Here is a 16,687-nt window from a genome sequence, read left to right on the forward strand (position 1 = left end):
GACAAAGCATGACTTGTTTGCTTCGACCTGGGACATGAGCTGAGGGTAGCCGTGCCTTCAGGTCTGCTGGATATCTGCCACCCCTATCACTGTACGCCGTTTATGTCCTGCGAGAATGTAAAGCTTTACAGCCATAACAACGGTTGTAACCATAGCAACAGCAAGTGAGGGGGGGCAGCACTGAAACCATTTATATACGAGACACGTTTTTCTGGTGTTGAGAAGACAGAAATGCAAATGTTCACACATGTTTGGTTCTTTGTTTCAGTTCCTGTTGGGTGTTGGTCCGACCTGAAACTCTTCCTCCCCTGCACAGCCCATCAGCGCTGGTCATGTGTGCCCGTGAAGATTTCTGAACCTGTGTGAGCCACTGCTGTTAGCAATCACTTCTCTGCGCCTACACACACATAAACTGCACCTACGCCGGGATCATGTTTCCAGGAACATCTGGAGCTTTGAGGGCACAAAAAAACAAGTGGAGCTGAAGCTTTCAGAGTTTCTGCCAAGTCCAGTTAATGATAATCGTATCACAGTTCATGTAAATAGTCACTTTAAATGCTACACACATCCAATTTGGCTGGATCTGTTCAGTCTGGGAGCAGTATTCATGTGATTATGCACCTAAAGAGATACTCTATACAACTGCTTGTTGTCATTTTTCTTCTAGCTTTTCTGTCTGCTCCAATAAAACACAGCCCTAGAGCACCATGGGAGGCGTGGCGGTGGACGAGGGTACAGCGGGGGTGAAGGCTCCAGATGGTGGTTGGGGCTGGGCGGTGCTGTCCGGCTGTTTTGTCATCACGGGTTTCTCTTACGCTTTCCCTAAAGCGGTCAGTGTCTTTTTCAAAGAGCTGATCAGGGAGTTTGGGGTGGGATACAGCGACACTGCCTGGATCTCCTCCATACTGCTGGCCATGCTCTACGGCACAGGTGGGCTGCAGCTAGTACAGTACATACAGCACAATACACATACAGCAGATGGACACAACCAGCACTTAGAGTGAAATGAAAATATCCACGAAATGCCCTATTAGCATGCAGTATCTCACACTAATAGAAGAACAAGGCCACCAGATACACACAGCCTGACTGAGCGCTTTACACTTTATCCAGGTCCTCTGTGCAGTATATTGGTGAACCGCTTCGGCTGTCGTCCGGTGATGATGGTGGGCGGCCTCTTTGCCTCTCTGGGAATGATCCTGGCCTCATTCTCCACCAGCATCATCCACATCTACCTCACTACTGGGGTCATTACAGGTCTGACTTCCCCTAACCAAGATGAATGAACACACCTACACCTGTAGGCTCACATCATTAGAGGGGTGGGCAAGGGGGTTATCAGGGGAGATAAAAGTAGTAAACGATGCATAGATGCCGCATAGAAGTGGTATACATCATCTGAAAACTGGGAACCTGAAGATTCATTTGAGATGCAGCTCATCTCACTGTATGCCAAGTTTTTCTAGTCATAAATCTGACTGTATAAGTGCTTAGAACATTATAATGGAAGTATGATGGCCACTCTTATGCTCTATTATGCCTCAATCGTTGTTGTTGCAGCAATTTTTGGATTTACATTTTTTTTTATCACTTGAGAATTTTTTTTTTTTTAAACAGTCGAAATTTCCCTCCAAAATACCACGTTAAGACAACAAGACCTTGAAGAACACCATAGAAAAATGCTGCTGTAACTTGATATAAAAACATTTGGCATTTGGATATTTCTGTAAGAATGGCAATTTTTCAGTCATTGGATTGCGAGCATTGCCCAGAAACCCCCTTGTTGTCAATATTCCGATAAAACCCATACGTCCTGTGATTGCCTTAGGTCTCTTGTTTGTGGCCTTAAAGTGTAATTTCGGCACAAACTCATCCAATGGTCTTTTTTCGGCACTTACATACATCAAATAAGCCATCAAGACAGTTTTTTTCGTGTATGAACTGTTAACGGAGAAATGTGGGAGAGTTGCTAACAACCGGACGTGGCTAACAGTGATTACCTCGGGCAGTACAGTGAAGGCATTAAAACAGTTTTTTTAACCACTAATACTGCTCATGCTACTGCTCTACAGTAGCATGAGTCCCTACACATAAAACAAAGCACCAACAACGTAATTAGGGAACCCAGAGTTTATTAAAAGAGTCTTTTAAAGACTTACCTACTGACCCCGGTACCAGCTCCTCTCATAGTAAAGTCCAAGTAGATTACCAAATGCAATCCAAAAGGAAGGAGCCCTTACAGAAAAAACACTGTCTCGACGGCTAATTTGATGCATATAAATGCTGGAAAAGACCATGGGATGATTTTGCGCCGGAATTACACTTTTAAAATGTACCTGTAAAATTGGGCCTGCTACAGCCTCTACCGTTGGGCCACGGTATTGTTACAAGAAGAATTTGAGGGTCTAGTTGCCCTTTAAGTACAGCAGTCAACCCATATCACACTGGTGTATATCAACCCATTAGAGGCAGACTGAAGTCCTGAAGTTACAAATCCCTGTTTGCTGCAAAACAACGGATCTGGTTGTGCTGGATAGTTAAATGTATGTTTGACGAAAGAAAGGCTTCTTTCCCTTTGCTGCAGGTTTGGGGTTAGCCCTGAATTTCCAACCATCTCTCATTATGCTCAACCGGTACTTCGATAAGAAGCGCCCTCTGGCCAATGGGCTATCAGCAGCAGGGAGCCCCGTGGCCCTGTGCTGCCTCTCGCCACTGGGCCAGGTCCTCCAGTACCATTACGGATGGAGGGGGGGCTTCCTCATCTTGGGGGGTCTTCTACTAAACTGTTGTGTGTGCGGGGCCCTGATGAAGCCTCTGGTGATGCTCAAGGCTAATGACCTGGAACAGGACAACGAAGAGGGAACAGAGGAGGAGGAGAAGAAGAAGAAGAAGAAGCCCAAAGCCAAACTGCTGGACTTCTCTGTGTTCAAAGACTGTGGGTTTCTCATCTACACTGTGGCGGCGTCCATCATGGTGCTGGGGCTGTTCGTGCCTCCGGTGTTTGTTGTGAGCTATGCTAAGGAACTGGGGAATGAGGACACCAAATCGGCCCTGCTGCTCACTATCCTGGGCTTCATTGACATTTTTGCACGGCCCACATGTGGTGTGATTGCCGGACTGAATTGGGTGCGGCCTCGTTGCGTCTACCTCTTCAGCTTTGCTATGCTTTTCAATGGAATCACTGACCTGATCGGATCACAAGTAGGTGAACAATTGCTTGTTAAGAACTGGAAAGAAAATCTTAGTCAGTTGGTGTCAAACCTAAACATGTCTTGCACTTCCTTCCCAATACACTTCTTATTTGTTCCCAGGCCAAGGATTATCCATCGCTGGTGGTCTTCTGCATCTTCTTCGGCATCTCCTACGGCATGGTGGGGGCCCTGCAATTTGAGGTTCTCATGACAATAGTTGGTACCCAGAAGTTCTCCAGTGCCATTGGCCTGGTCCTGCTCATGGAGGCCATTGCTGTGCTGGTGGGGCCACCTGTTGCAGGTAAATCAGCACAAAGACTAAAGTAATCTTATTTATTTTAAAGATCTTTGCTGAAATTCACTGACCCCATATCAATCAGAATACAAGGCGTCGTTAACTGTGCACTGACTGTTCACAGATCGCTGTGGTTACCGTTCATTTAGGTTATTATGGTTATAGCCATATGTTCCTCTCTCCTGTTATTCAAATAATTGTTAGACACAGTTCGGACACATACTTGTTGTTATGTGCCAAATCTTCTGTAAGTACTCTAGGCTGTGTTATGTTTTGGACAGAAGGAGCTTCTAAATGTGTATGTAAACTAGCATAATCTCCATATCTCCTATTTTATCCTCTCATCTGTTTCCCTGTTTCTCTGTCAGGCCGGCTTCTCGACGCCACCAAGAACTACATGTGGGTCTTCCTGCTGGCAGGAAGTGAGGTGGTCCTCGCAGCTGTGGTTCTGGCTACTTGTAACTTCCTGTTTATGAGAAACAAGTCCTCAGCGTCCACAGACGCGCTCGAGAACATCACAGTGACGGACGATGACAAGACGGAGACGTACGGCAAACCTGCAGAGATGACTGACGAAGAGGAGAAAGGAGCAAGTGAGGAGCAAGAGAAGCAGATGATGTTGGAGTTAAAGGAGGTGGAGGAGACAGACAGAGAGAAAGCAGAGGAGGTCAGGCCACCGAGTGTGACAGTGGACTCACAGGAAGTGGAAAAGTTCTTGAAAGAGCCGCCACAAAATGGTGACAGGTCCACCAGTCCTGAAACATGCCTGTGAGCAGGGCTGGAGGAAGTTGTATGAGGTTTTACTTATATTTACTTACTGCTCATTCCTTCTTTTTCTTTTTTTTAAATTACCTAACTCTAAAGTCTTCTAATGTGCACGCTATTGGATAGTTGTGCTTTCCTCAAGTTCAGTGTTTATTCCAGGTGATTGTGGCCGATTTGTGTCACTGCCACATGAAATAGTTATGTCAGCAATATTTCATCACTAGATTATTTTAAATGTGGTGGTGAATAGTATATCATAAAATAACTCAGTTATAGCACTGCCCTGTTATACAGTTTATATTGAACGTTTTCTTTTGATGTAGCCACCAGCAAATTAAGTTAAGGGGAGATTCTGATATTCTATGTTCATAGTGTCAACAAATCCCATGAAAGGACCATAACTACACTTACAAATGAGCTTTTAACACCATGGTCATATACATACTGTACTACTACATCGTGCATCGTCCCTGTTACATTAATTAATTTATAGAACCAACAAGCCTTTGTGAGAAATCTTTATGTTTATGAAGAGTGAACTTAAACATTGGCACTTGGTTATAACAGTTTATACTCAGCAGAGTAATTATTACATCTACAATAGGAACCAATGGGCTTGGAGCTGAGAGCCACAGACAGAAAGTATGGAGCACTGGACAAACACATAGTTGGTTTCTGTGTTTTCATTGAATTTGTTGACAATAAAAAAAAGTCATAGAATCACGTCAGGCTGCTTTTCTTAGAAAGTGTTGTGAAGAGAAAGCTCAGTTGTCTAAGCAGGAACACATTTCTGTTAATGCTTCAAGCGGTTCGTGTTTGCTGTGAAAACGCTTGAAAGGCTAGTGCTCCCCTCACTAAAGTGTCTTCCTACGTGGTCCGTGCTTCACAGTTAAAGCAGACTTGATGTTTAAGTGACAACCGTTTCTTGTCGTATCAGTGCTAAATGGTTGCTAATGGTTACTTCGTGCATTGCAGTGTTGCAGTTGTTTGAAAAGTGTTGTTGGTAGCTTTGTGATTCCTCCTCGGATTGTAAGCAGGGCGCAAATATTCTCAACATCTTTGTTATGTTTTCCATCATCGTATCCCAGGAGACACAGCCACTTTCATTCAACAGACTTTGCCTCAGAAAAACTGTATGTGGGACTGTGGCGAGCTCACATTTTGGTCAAAGAGATGCACAATAGAAAAGAGAGAACAGCTCTCAGACGGATGCATCATTAAACAGAATATCAGATCAGCTTTTCCTCGATCTCCTGTGCCCACACGCATGCATAATCTGCACTGTTTGTGTGTGTTCCAGTGAAACAGAATAACACAGAGCCCTCACAGTGAAGTTAACATGAAAAGAGTCCCCTCATTCAACAGGCAGCCATTCAGTTATCTAGTTTACTCACCGTTACTGGTGGCACTTTAACACAACAGCTGCGTGAGTGATGCATCTATCAGTTACCATGGTGATGGAGGATTTAATGTGAAGTGTCACTCAGATGAGGAAAGGGCTGCAATGTCTCCATGTTATCCTCCTGCAACAGCTGCTAGAAAAAAAGATCCATTTAAGTCTTTAATGTTTCTATATGATCATTAAATGTTGTAATTATTTCAGACGTTATAGATTATTTTATTAGCTGAATATCATCCTGTCTTTTGAAAATGTGACTCACTGTGATCTGAATGTACAGTACGTGCGTCTGTGTGATGAAGCTGACGTCAAAGAGACCTGTTCCTGGTTTATATATATATATACAGTACGCAATACGCAAGACATGCAGCTGCTTTAACAATGAATTCCATGGGGCCACACCCCTGTTAATGAATGTCACTGATATCAGTCCAAACAGACAGAAGTGTTCTTGCATTTAAGCCTTTCTTTCTTTTTCTGTTACAAAGTTCTGTATCTGTCTCTGTGTGAATAAAACTGTATGTCTCTTTGTGTATGACCTGGCTGTGTTCATTTGGCTCTTATAAATATGCAATATGAGCCCTGTATTCCTGATCTAATGTGCTTATTCAGTTCATTCGGTGATGAGAGAAAGCTACTTTTCATTCATTTGTATACTCGTATCATTATACAGAATTAAAAAGGCATTTACGGGACTGTGAATCACGCAGCTGTCAAGCAGACGATGGTTAAAGACACATATATATATATATGTATAAAACACAAAATTAAGATTTTACAGAAAAAATGTTCATTCATTTAGATTAAATTGTGATTAAATTGCTTGGAGCAAAAGGACCAATTGTATCAAGGGGTGGACTGTAATATATATAATATAATATTACAAGTAAAAGCCTCGCACTGAAGTGAAGTAAATGTATTTATGTATAATCCGGAAATTAAAGTATTAAAAGTAAAAACTATTCAACAAAATGATTAATCAGCTAATTGTTTAAACTGTAGGCTACCCTGTATAGTGTGGTGAGAAGAAATAAACTAAATAAAGATCCGTATTTAAGGGTTATTTTTTTAAAAAGGTTTTGAGAACAAATACAGAGTAACACTTTAGTATGAATCAGATTCAGACTGAACCCCGAACGGATAAAAAATGAAGTATTCATAAGGCAACGCTTTCATTGATTAGACCTCTCACATGATTCGTCTAGACACAGCAAAAGATACTTGTAAAAACAGGAAATGTACCAGTTGAAAGGTTCAACTGAGCTGGTTGGGGCCATGTCAGTGTTTTCACATAATGAACCATAGTCTGGTTGAAAGTACCTAAAAGGATCAACACATAAAATATGCATAAATGGTTATAAATGATCTTATACATTAGCTTTGCAAAATATGAGTACAAATTGTATTTTTCCATGACATATATACTGTTGGGTAGTTTAATGTATGTCAAAACATATTTTATAACCTCTTTGTTTTGTAGGCAAATATCGTAAAATCAAACTAGCTTCGGCTGTCAGGCAATATTTCCCTGGACAATCAGTGTAGAAAGTGATAATACAGTGAAAATAAAAGACTTGTAAAGTAAAGTAAAGTGCAAGTAGATTACCTCTAGCCTTCAGTACTTTAGTAAGAGTGTTTCTACATTTGACACTTGAAGCACATTTTGATCATAATACTGATATTTAGATACTGTGTGTGTGTATCACATGCCTTTCTTGAGGGTCTTTTCCACCACTGCTTACATCTCTGTTGTTGGGCGGCAGTAGCTCAGTCCATAGCTGACTTGGCTGGGAACCGGAGGGTTGCTAGTTCAAGTCCCTGTATGGACCATGTATGGAGTGTGGACTGGTGGCTGGAGAGGTGCCAGTTCATCTCCTGGGCACTGCCGATGTGCTGTTGAGCAAGGCACCGAACCCCCAACTGCTCGGGGCACCGGTCACTGGCAGCCTCCTCGCTCTAACATCTCTCCATAATTGCATGTATATAGGTCCTGTTTGTGCACGTGTGTGTATTTCGGGCCTGTGTGTGTGTGTAAAAAATGAAAAAATAATAATAGAGTGAAAATTGCAAATAAAGGAATTCTTCTTCTTCTTCTTCTTCTAAAAACCACGCCATCAGGGGGCGACACCACACCACATCAGATGGATACCAACTCTTATTGTCAAGGAGATAAAGAAGGCCGGAAACGTAGGGAAGGTTTCCCACCGGCGCTATTTCGCTGTTGCACACACATTTGTAAAGTGCTGCGCCAGGAACCCTCTACAGACCTCACAGTATCACAGGTGAAACGACTACCTAGCACACATATAGATATATATATATATTGATACGTGCAGCTAGGTGAGCCGAGCATGGTGCTGCCAGAGAAACACAACTGTGATAAATGTTATAACGTTATGTATAGTTGTGTCAAACTGCACTGGAGCAGCATGTGCTACATGACCACTGACTGCAGTTAGCTTTGAGCTAGCTCAGCTCAGGCAGAGGCTACAGTATAAACGTGGCTAATTAAGCTAACATCACACTCTTAAGTCTGTCGCTAGCTACACATGGGAACTCTGTTTTAAGTCCACAACACTTTTTAGTTTGAACAAACAAGTATGTAAACATGCTCAATGAAAGGTATGCTTCAGTGACTGTGAATACCTGGAGGAAGTCCTTGTGTTCGCTGCTGGTTCAAACTAACTTAAAGGTCCCATATCAGGCTCATTTTCAGGTTCATACTTGTATTTTGGGTTTCTGCTGGAACATATTTACATGTGTTAATGTTCAAAAACACTTTCTCATACTGCCTGTCTGAAGATGCCTGTATTCACCCTCTGTCTGAAACGCTCCCTTTTAGTTCCTGTCTCTTTAAGCAGCCTCCCAAAAAAGCACAGTCTGCTCTGATTGGTCAGTGTTTCCGGGTCTTGTGCATCTGTGCTTTCTGCGTCTCTGCACGGTCACTGAAGCTGGGAATGACTGAAACACACTGTGGCAGCACCTTCTGCCTATATATTGTATAGTTGTGACATCACAACCGTACAGACGTCCTGACGGCTCGTTTAAAGAAACAGTTTCTACGCACTTCTTTGTGGATTGAGCGTTTTACCTGCACAGTGTTTATCTGGCACCTACACCTGCTTTATAAAGAAAAAGAGACATGGATATCTCACTTTTTACAATACGGGACAATTAAATACTCTGACCGGGGTATAGCAAAATAAAGAGGCAATGCTTGAAGAGACGTGAGACTTGACAGAGTAAAAAGTTTCAAAACTTTTGACAGCAACCAAGAAGGAGATGTAGTGGAGTTACTGGGTTCTACAACAAAATCCTTCACATTTTATTTCACGAGTACCTTTTCTCAGTCTACCCGTTTGTTTACCATTGTTTTGTAGGGTCTAATCTTTAATGCATCTTTGTCAGTCCTGGTCTGGTGAAGTCAACTGTCATGGCCAAGCTCAAGGGCTTTGAGTTCTGGAGGAAGACCCTGAAAGAAGCACGCTTTGTGGTGGCACCCATGGTGGACCAGAGCGAGCTGGCCTGGCGCCTGCTGAGCCGCCGGCACGGTGCTCAGCTGTGCTACACCCCTATGCTGCATGCTCAGGTGTTTGTCCGTGACGCCAACTACAGGAGAGAAAACCTGTACAACGAACTGTGTGAAGAAGACAGACCTCTCATCACTCAGGTGAGGGTCGACACGCAGGTTGTTAGGGACTGAAACATGTTTGTTATCTGGTGCAGTCGTCACAGGCTTGACACAAGTCATGGTATTTCTTACATTAACGTTGTTCCTCATCTAAGTCACAGTTTTTCATTCCCTGTGTGTCAGTTTTGTGCCAATGATCCAGAGGTGTTCATTCAGGCGGCAATGTTGGCCCAGAACTACTGCGACGCCATCGATCTGAACCTGGGCTGTCCGCAGATGATCGCTAAGAGAGGTAAGAGCACCTTATGCCAAATTACTCCCTGAATTCGGACTGTGGTGACTCTTAGAAGTTGTATCAGAAAAGACTAAGTTTACATGCAAGAAATGTTAATATAAATTTAATATAATAATAGTTTTTTGCAGTTATCCCAAAAGAAGAAACAATATTCCTCCTAAGCTGTTAACATGGCTAATGAAAATTTATATTCCAGTTTACTTGCAGCCGTCAAAATAGTTTTCAAAGTGTTTCACCCGTGGCAGACTTGTTATCTATCACCTTCTCGAAAAGGACTGCGTTTTGATGTTTGCACATATCCAAAAACTCGTTAATATCCAATTCTTGTATCGCGTTTAAAAGTAGGTGTGTTTCTCCTTCTTTTCTTTCGGGCATGCATCGCCACCCCAGCCGGCAAAAACTGTTGACTAGTTGGTTTGTGTACAATGCACAGGGCTGACGGCAGAACTCCAGATTGAGATGCGTATTCTGAATGTGCTGCATACATGTCCAAAGAATGCTCCCAGTGTAAAACCTGAATAGTATTGGCATGATATCGGCATATCCCACATGCATCAGAATGCTACAAAGGAAAACTAAGCTGTCGTGATTGTTTTTAAGGGCACTATGGAGTTTTCCTCCAAGACGAGTGGGAGCTGTTAGAGAGAATGGGTAAGTGTGCTTTAACTTACTGTTGAACTCATGGACATTTTAAACAAAATCCTATTTATTCTACCAATGTACTGTAGACTTGAGCGCAGTTATTATTTTGTGTTTACTGTCACCGAACATTGCTCTTATTTTACAGTCAGGTTAGCCAATGAAAAGCTCTCGGTGCCCATCACATGTAAGATCCGCGTGTTCGAGGACATGGAGAAGACGGTCCACTATGCCCAGATGCTGGAGAGAGCTGGCTGTCAGGTGTGTTTAACTTAACGGTACTTTAAAAATGTTTACTAGTATGTATCTGTTTCATTTTGGGGAAGCATTAGAAAAGTGTTTTTTTAAAAATAAATATGTTCCCAGCTGCTGACAGTGCACGGCAGAACCAAAGATCAGAAAGGAGCCATGACGGGAGTCGCTAACTGGGAGCACATCAGGGCAGTGCGGTGAGTTTTAATCCTTCTCCTGGACTGTATGTAGTGACAAGCTTTTACAGTACGTTGAAACTAATATTCTGTGAAACTCCAACCCAGAAAGAGGGAGTATAGAAGCAGTGTGATCAGAGATGACCACAAAATTGATCTCAGCATAGTTTCTCTCTCTCTCTTATCACAAATGCAAATACAGACTAGACTGAATAATTATTTAAAGAGCTACTTGTTGGAAGTTTAGTACATGTTTAGGTCAAATAATGTCAAAAATGCATTTGAAAAACATTCCTGATGCTAAAGCGGGGCACCAGGCCTGTAATACACTGGGGGAAACAACTGTTTTAAGCTATTCTATAGTGCTTTATCCCCAAAGTAATTTCAGTCAAATGCATCTGACCAGGCTGGGACTGGCCCAACTATCTGGTGTGGAGATCCCAGTATTGAACTTCTCACAAGGCCGGTGATGTCACTGGGACCCTTTGTGCTCCAAGTGCTACTTGCTTTTGACTGAAATTTCTTTGGGGATAACGATGACCTGGACAAATGAGAACATTCACAGGCCCACAGTGCTTAATGTTCTGACTCACAGCGCTTAATTCACCACCATATTTTCAATACTATGTTTTGTGTTTTGTTTTTTTGCTGCAGGAAGGCAGTAAATATCCCAGTGTTTGCAAATGGAAATATTCAGTACCTGAGTGACGTGGAGCGCTGCATTCAGGAGACAGGAGTTCATGGAGTCATGAGCGCAGGTTAACGTCTACAATGGCTCATTACACACTGTTTTTACTAATTCAGTGGTGTTAGTAGATGTTATATAATATGATTTGAAACTAATTTCATATTGTTTATAGAGGGGAACCTCCACAACCCAGCCCTGTTTGAAGGGCGCAGTCCTCCAGTGTGGGAGATGGCTGAGGAATATCTGGAGGTAGTGAAGCAGCATCCCCCCTGCACTCTGTCCTTTGTACGGGCCCACCTCTTCAAGCTCTGGCACCACACGTAAGTCTCTCTCTTTGTCTGAGTGAAGTTTATAAAGAAAGAATAACACAGACGTTACCGTCAGTGTCCGATGACGTCATTGATGTGCCGGTGGATAAGATAGATCGGTACTTAGCATATAGTTTTGACTTAAGATAAGCTATTAAGTTACGAGTATGCACATTTAACCAAGTTTAGCTAACAACTATAAGAGTGAGGAGCTCAATGAGAACCTGCAGATCTGCAGGTACGCAGGCGGAGTGTCTCATACCTTCTCAAATGACCTTTTACGCCTGTTGAACAGGTGTATTGATAGAGAATTGGCACCAAGGGTAGTTGGAACAGCTCATTACTAACACAGACAGAGGAGTTGCTGCAGCCTGTTATTTAATTGCACCAAAGTGTTAAAAAGTAGCGATAAAATAACTCTAAGCATCTAAGTTTTATCAATACTACGGCCTTTAATAATTTAGCCCCTACTGTTAGCCATGTAGGGTTTGTACTGTAGTGCTGTTCTGTCTTGTCTAAACTGTTAAACTGTCTGTCTGTCTGTCTATCTGTCTCTGTCTGTGTGTCTGTTTGTCTGTGTGTGTCTGTGCACAGGCTACAAATCCACCAGGACCTGAGAGAAGAGTTGGCCAAGGTGAAGAACCTCGAGGGTTTGGCCGGTGTGAGCAAACAGCTGAGGCTGCGCTGCCAGGTAACAGCAGAGTTTAAGATGGAAACGGAGAACGGTCTGTGGTGGTCAGACAGCAATCATATTAGGGTAAAGAAGAGGAGAAAACACTCCAACAAAACAATGTAAGACAGGAAACTGGATTATTTCCATAAGCTCTTGTGCTTTCTGTAAAATAAAGAGCTTTTTGGAGTGGATGCTCCAGATGAAAAAGAAAGTACATTAAAACTATTGAAGCCTGTGAATGTTCTCATTTGTCCAGGTCATCGTTATCCCCAACGCAATTTGCAAGCAATTACCGGGATAAGGCAGGTCTATCTTGTCGAAACGCCCCTAATGTGCATGTGAGTTGCCCGAAACTCAAACCCCTGAGAGGCGCCCGGTTGCCGATTGGATGTAGCTCTCAGCGGGATGTGACGCGTGGTAGTACAGACGCCACATCAATAGGGCGAAGTAGCGTAGACACTTTTATCCCAGTTGTGTAGTAGAGCACGGTGCAGAAAATGATCTGTGCACGCGCATCTTTGCTCGGACTTGCGACCTGTGTTCCTTTGCTGCATGTTCCCTCTCTCTCTCTCTCTCGCTCTCTCCCATTTTCACACACACACACACACACACACACACACACACACACACGCACACACACATCGTACTGCAAGCAGGGAGCAAGCCTGTCTGTCAACAAACACTTTTACAGCGCCCAGTGTTTTCTGTTTGGTTTTTGTAATGGAAACACGGTAAGTGAGCGGCCATTTGAGAGGGCGTGCCCTGCAACTTTCCCAGCAGCCACATTTTACTCTTATGGAAACACGCCTATAGTCATTAAGCACATGGACGATGTTTGTGTAATCACTCTCACTGCCAGAGTGGGGAGACAGTTCCCACTGCAGCAGCACTAACTCGTGCAGAAAAGAGGGTTACTGGGATAACCAATCATGGATGTGTTGATGGACAAAATATACTGGAACACCTTCAGGATGGAGGAGGGTTTGTGTACTCAGTAGCTGTACTGTTTGTGTGTCCGTACAGGAGGAGATAGCCAAAGGAAAGGATGCAGAGAAGAAGGAGGGCGGTCTGCCATTCCCCCACTGGATCTGCCAGCCATACGTCAGACCAACGTGAGCAACCACCCTCTGTCTTTATTTTTCAGATACTGTATCAGAGTGCCTTGATACAGTTACCATGCATCCGTAGACTCCACTACAGAAGTCATCTAGGTGGTATATGAAATAACACTAACTATCCAAAAGCTACGGTTTGATTGACAGCAGTTTGATTGACAGCAGTTCTCTAACACCGTTATCTGACTGACTGTTCCTTAAAGGCCAAAGGAGCCAGTTGCCAACGATAACAACCGGGGTTCAGAGGTGAAGAAAACCGTGTGTCAGAAGAGGGCGCTGGAGGACACAGATGGAACAGCTGACACACTGTCCAAAAACAAGCAGAAGAAGAGATCCCGAAACCCCAACAAGAACTTCTGTCTCGAGCAGAAACGTAAGTCTGACCTCAACCTTCTCAGTTCCTCTGTGAAACAAGAAAGATGATTCTGAAGTCTTCTTTTCTCTCCTCCCACAGCCAAATACATCAAGTGTGAGCAGTGTGGGAACCCAAAGGTGGGTGTGTGTGTGTATATATATATGCATCAGTCAGGTGTCAGAACCCCACTAGCTCCAGGGAACATCTGTGTGTAATGTCAGTGACGAGTTGTACTGATGAACTGTGTTTAAAGAATAACTTAGTTGTAGATATCTCAAAAGCATTTTCACTGAGTTAGGTGCATGACATTTTGTACTTGTTCAACTTGTGAATGAATCAGGAAGTCATTTCCAGCCGCAGCAGCTGACATGATTATTCTGCTCTACAGGGAAATAAATGTGTATTCAGCCTGTGTCGAGCCTGCTGTAAGAAGAAGGCCTTCAAGGAGGTGGCAGACTGTCCAAGTCAGTACATACACACACACACACACACACAACACACAACACACACTAACAATTCCCAACATGTTAAGTATAAATTCTCAAAGGCACTACAAGCCGATGAGTTCTTAAATGATGAGTTGATTAGGAACAAATGTAGATGTTTTGAGCTGCTGATGTGTTTATTGAGGGCACACATTTTAGCTCTGGTGCTGTTCAATTACAAAAATCTAACTTTTGATTGACAGGCCACGGGCTGAGGTTCAAGACCAAAGCAGAGAAACGGAAAGCTGAGGAGGACGAGAAGAAGGACGAGAACAGGGAAGAGAGGAAGGACGATGAGAAGGACGAGAGGAAGGATGATGAGAAGGACGAGAGGAAGGACGGCTCGCTGACAGAGAGAAGCAGCAGCTCTCCTCTGCTGCTCCCAGATCCAAGAACAGAGCAGCAGCTGCCACTATGAGCAGGACAATCTCTACATGCACAGACCATAGTCTGTTAATACAGCTCTTAGTTAAGGTCGTTTCATCATCTGATGATCAGACAAGTTAAAGGAATACTGGTATGTCTCCCTCAAAATGAACCTTTGTACATCAATTACCCACCGAGTGTTGCTTTGAATTCATGAAGAAAAGTTTGTTTCTGTCTCATGCCTCCGCGGTGAACGGAGAAATAAAAAAAGAGGAAAGTCTTAATGCATTGAAGAAATGGGGGTCCACGTTTCACAACAGCAAAACATCCGTTTACACACACTTCCACAACTTGTGCAGTATAATCCAAGTCGGGTTTATCCAGTCTCATACAGTGGTCCGGGTTGAATACTTTATTCTGATTGGCTACATTTTCAATAAAACGTGATATAGGACCACTACTAAGTGGTAGAAACTGTTCTAAATGAATAAAGACAGATCTGAAACACTGCCCCACAAAAACCTTATGGGTTGGGAATGGTTGTTCCAGGTATTAGTCAGACCCTCAGGTGTGAAGTACTGAGCATAGGTGTGGATGACACTGCACAAGCTCAGTGAGAGTTCGTAAGTCGATGTTTTAACAGAGCTTTACTGTTAAAGTGGACCCCCTCTTCTTCATTGCATCAAGACTTTTCTCTGTTTTTGATTCTGTCATCGTTGACGCATGAGACAATAACAAGGTATTCTTCAGAGTTCAAGGAAACACTCGGTGGGTTATTGAGAGAAAAATGGTCCTTTCGAGGGTGATGTATTCCTTTAATATATCGAAACATTTTGATGACCAAATTTAACTATGGGCACAACTTTTCATCTATATCCTGCTGGTGATCAAGACAAACTGAGTGTGTGCATGTAGAGGTAGCCAATGGTTAGTCAGGGCGTACAGTAAACACAGCTGCTAAACTTCCACCAGGAGACTGAAGTGTGGATGGACACTGATCAGCAGACCAAAACCAGAAAGTAACAAAAAATATTTTTTTATTTGATGTGGATTTTGTCTTTTTTTATTTTTCCATAGTGGTGGGACAGTTTGGATGAGGTTCTGCCATCTTTTATTTTGCAGACAAAGATTTTATTACATTGTTTATTACAACGGGTTACTGAGCCACCAAAGTGAAAATGTTTTGTCCTCCTTTGATTTATGAACGTGTTTGCCTTAGTTAACCTATTTATTTTTGGGTGATTGTTTGCCTGCAGTGCATTTACTTGTATGTGCCTTTCGATGAGAAGCACCTCTGCCTATCAGACATGAGCCTGAAAACAGAGTGTGGTGCTCCGTCTGCTGAGACATCATGCTCAGTCACTACACAGTCTGTTTAAAGGTGCTACCTGCAGGGTCAACAGAAACACTGAGATACACTAAGAACCTGCGTGTCAAAGTCATGTCTCTAAGTGTTTAGCTTAGCACAAAGATGAGAAGCTAGCACTCTTAAAAGGGTCAAAAGAAACAGACATTGTTTGACTCTTTGGTTTCTTTCCTTTTGATGGGGGCGAGCCGTTTCCTGTGATTCTAGTCTTTGTGCTAAGCTAACCTAGCCTTGTTACTGAATGCTGTTTATTGATGTGACTTAAAGCCCCAGAAAACTAAATTTCTCTGTGACAGAAAATTTATAAAATCAGCTGATGGGCTTCATCCGGGCAGTGTGGGTTTTATTTGATGTTGATCCTATCGGTGCACGTTGTAGGCGACATCACAGTTTTTCAGTTAAACCAATGAGATGAGCACATTTAAGGTAACTCATCAAATGTCCTTATCAATAAATAGTTGTCTTTTAATGGCTCTTCTCGTTACCTTCTCTGATTCTATTTATGACTCTGAATTTGTCATTAGTCCTTCAACAGGTCCTTCAGATTAATCTTGCATCAACAGCTGGATCATTAACAGTGATCAACATTTTTTAAATTTATCCTCAAATAGCAGATGTGCTAATGTCCTGTATTTAATGTGTGTGGCTGATAAGGCTGACATTTAGCTATATTGATGAGATTCAATGA

The 16,687-nt window shown here is 42.8% G+C and overlaps 2 protein-coding genes across 2 annotated transcripts; both read left to right on the forward strand.

Moving 5' to 3' along the window:
• Positions 1-707: 707 nt before the first annotated feature.
• slc16a3a (solute carrier family 16 member 3a) lies at positions 708-4,258 on the forward strand (the record flags this gene model as incomplete). Its single annotated transcript, XM_083930736.1, has 5 exons — positions 708-930; positions 1,114-1,257; positions 2,585-3,201; positions 3,312-3,492; positions 3,855-4,258. 5 exons carry the CDS (start codon positions 708-710, stop codon positions 4,256-4,258), a joined length of 1,569 nt encoding a protein of 522 aa, XP_083786862.1.
• Positions 4,259-7,886: 3,628 nt separating this feature from the next.
• dus1l (dihydrouridine synthase 1-like) lies at positions 7,887-16,462 on the forward strand. The gene is made up of 14 exons (XM_083932101.1): positions 7,887-7,932; positions 9,031-9,320; positions 9,465-9,573; positions 10,177-10,227; positions 10,364-10,476; positions 10,582-10,664; positions 11,298-11,401; positions 11,504-11,651; positions 12,234-12,330; positions 13,336-13,424; positions 13,631-13,800; positions 13,882-13,919; positions 14,171-14,246; positions 14,471-16,462. Exons 2-14 carry the CDS (start codon positions 9,084-9,086, stop codon positions 14,683-14,685), a joined length of 1,530 nt encoding a protein of 509 aa, XP_083788227.1. The 5' UTR covers positions 7,887-7,932; positions 9,031-9,083; the 3' UTR covers positions 14,686-16,462.
• The last annotated feature ends 225 nt before the right edge of the window (positions 16,463-16,687 follow it).

This window comes from Echiichthys vipera (genome assembly GCF_963691815.1).
Source record: "Echiichthys vipera genome assembly, chromosome: 17".
Taxonomy (NCBI): domain Eukaryota; kingdom Metazoa; phylum Chordata; class Actinopteri; order Perciformes; family Trachinidae; genus Echiichthys; species Echiichthys vipera.

What these genes read in the sequence shown, in the direction of transcription:
- dus1l (XM_083932101.1), top strand. Translation starts at nt 9,084, where the DNA reads ATGGCCAAGCTCAAGGGCTTTGAGTTCTGGAGGAAGACCCTGAAAGAA. An exon ending in ACAGACCTCTCATCACTCAG is followed by an intron (nt 9,321 to 9,464) that starts GTGAGGGTCGAC and finishes CCTGTGTGTCAG; the next exon opens with TTTTGTGCCAATGATCCAGA. An exon ending in GGAGGTGGCAGACTGTCCAA is followed by an intron (nt 14,247 to 14,470) that starts GTCAGTACATAC and finishes TTTGATTGACAG; the next exon opens with GCCACGGGCTGAGGTTCAAG.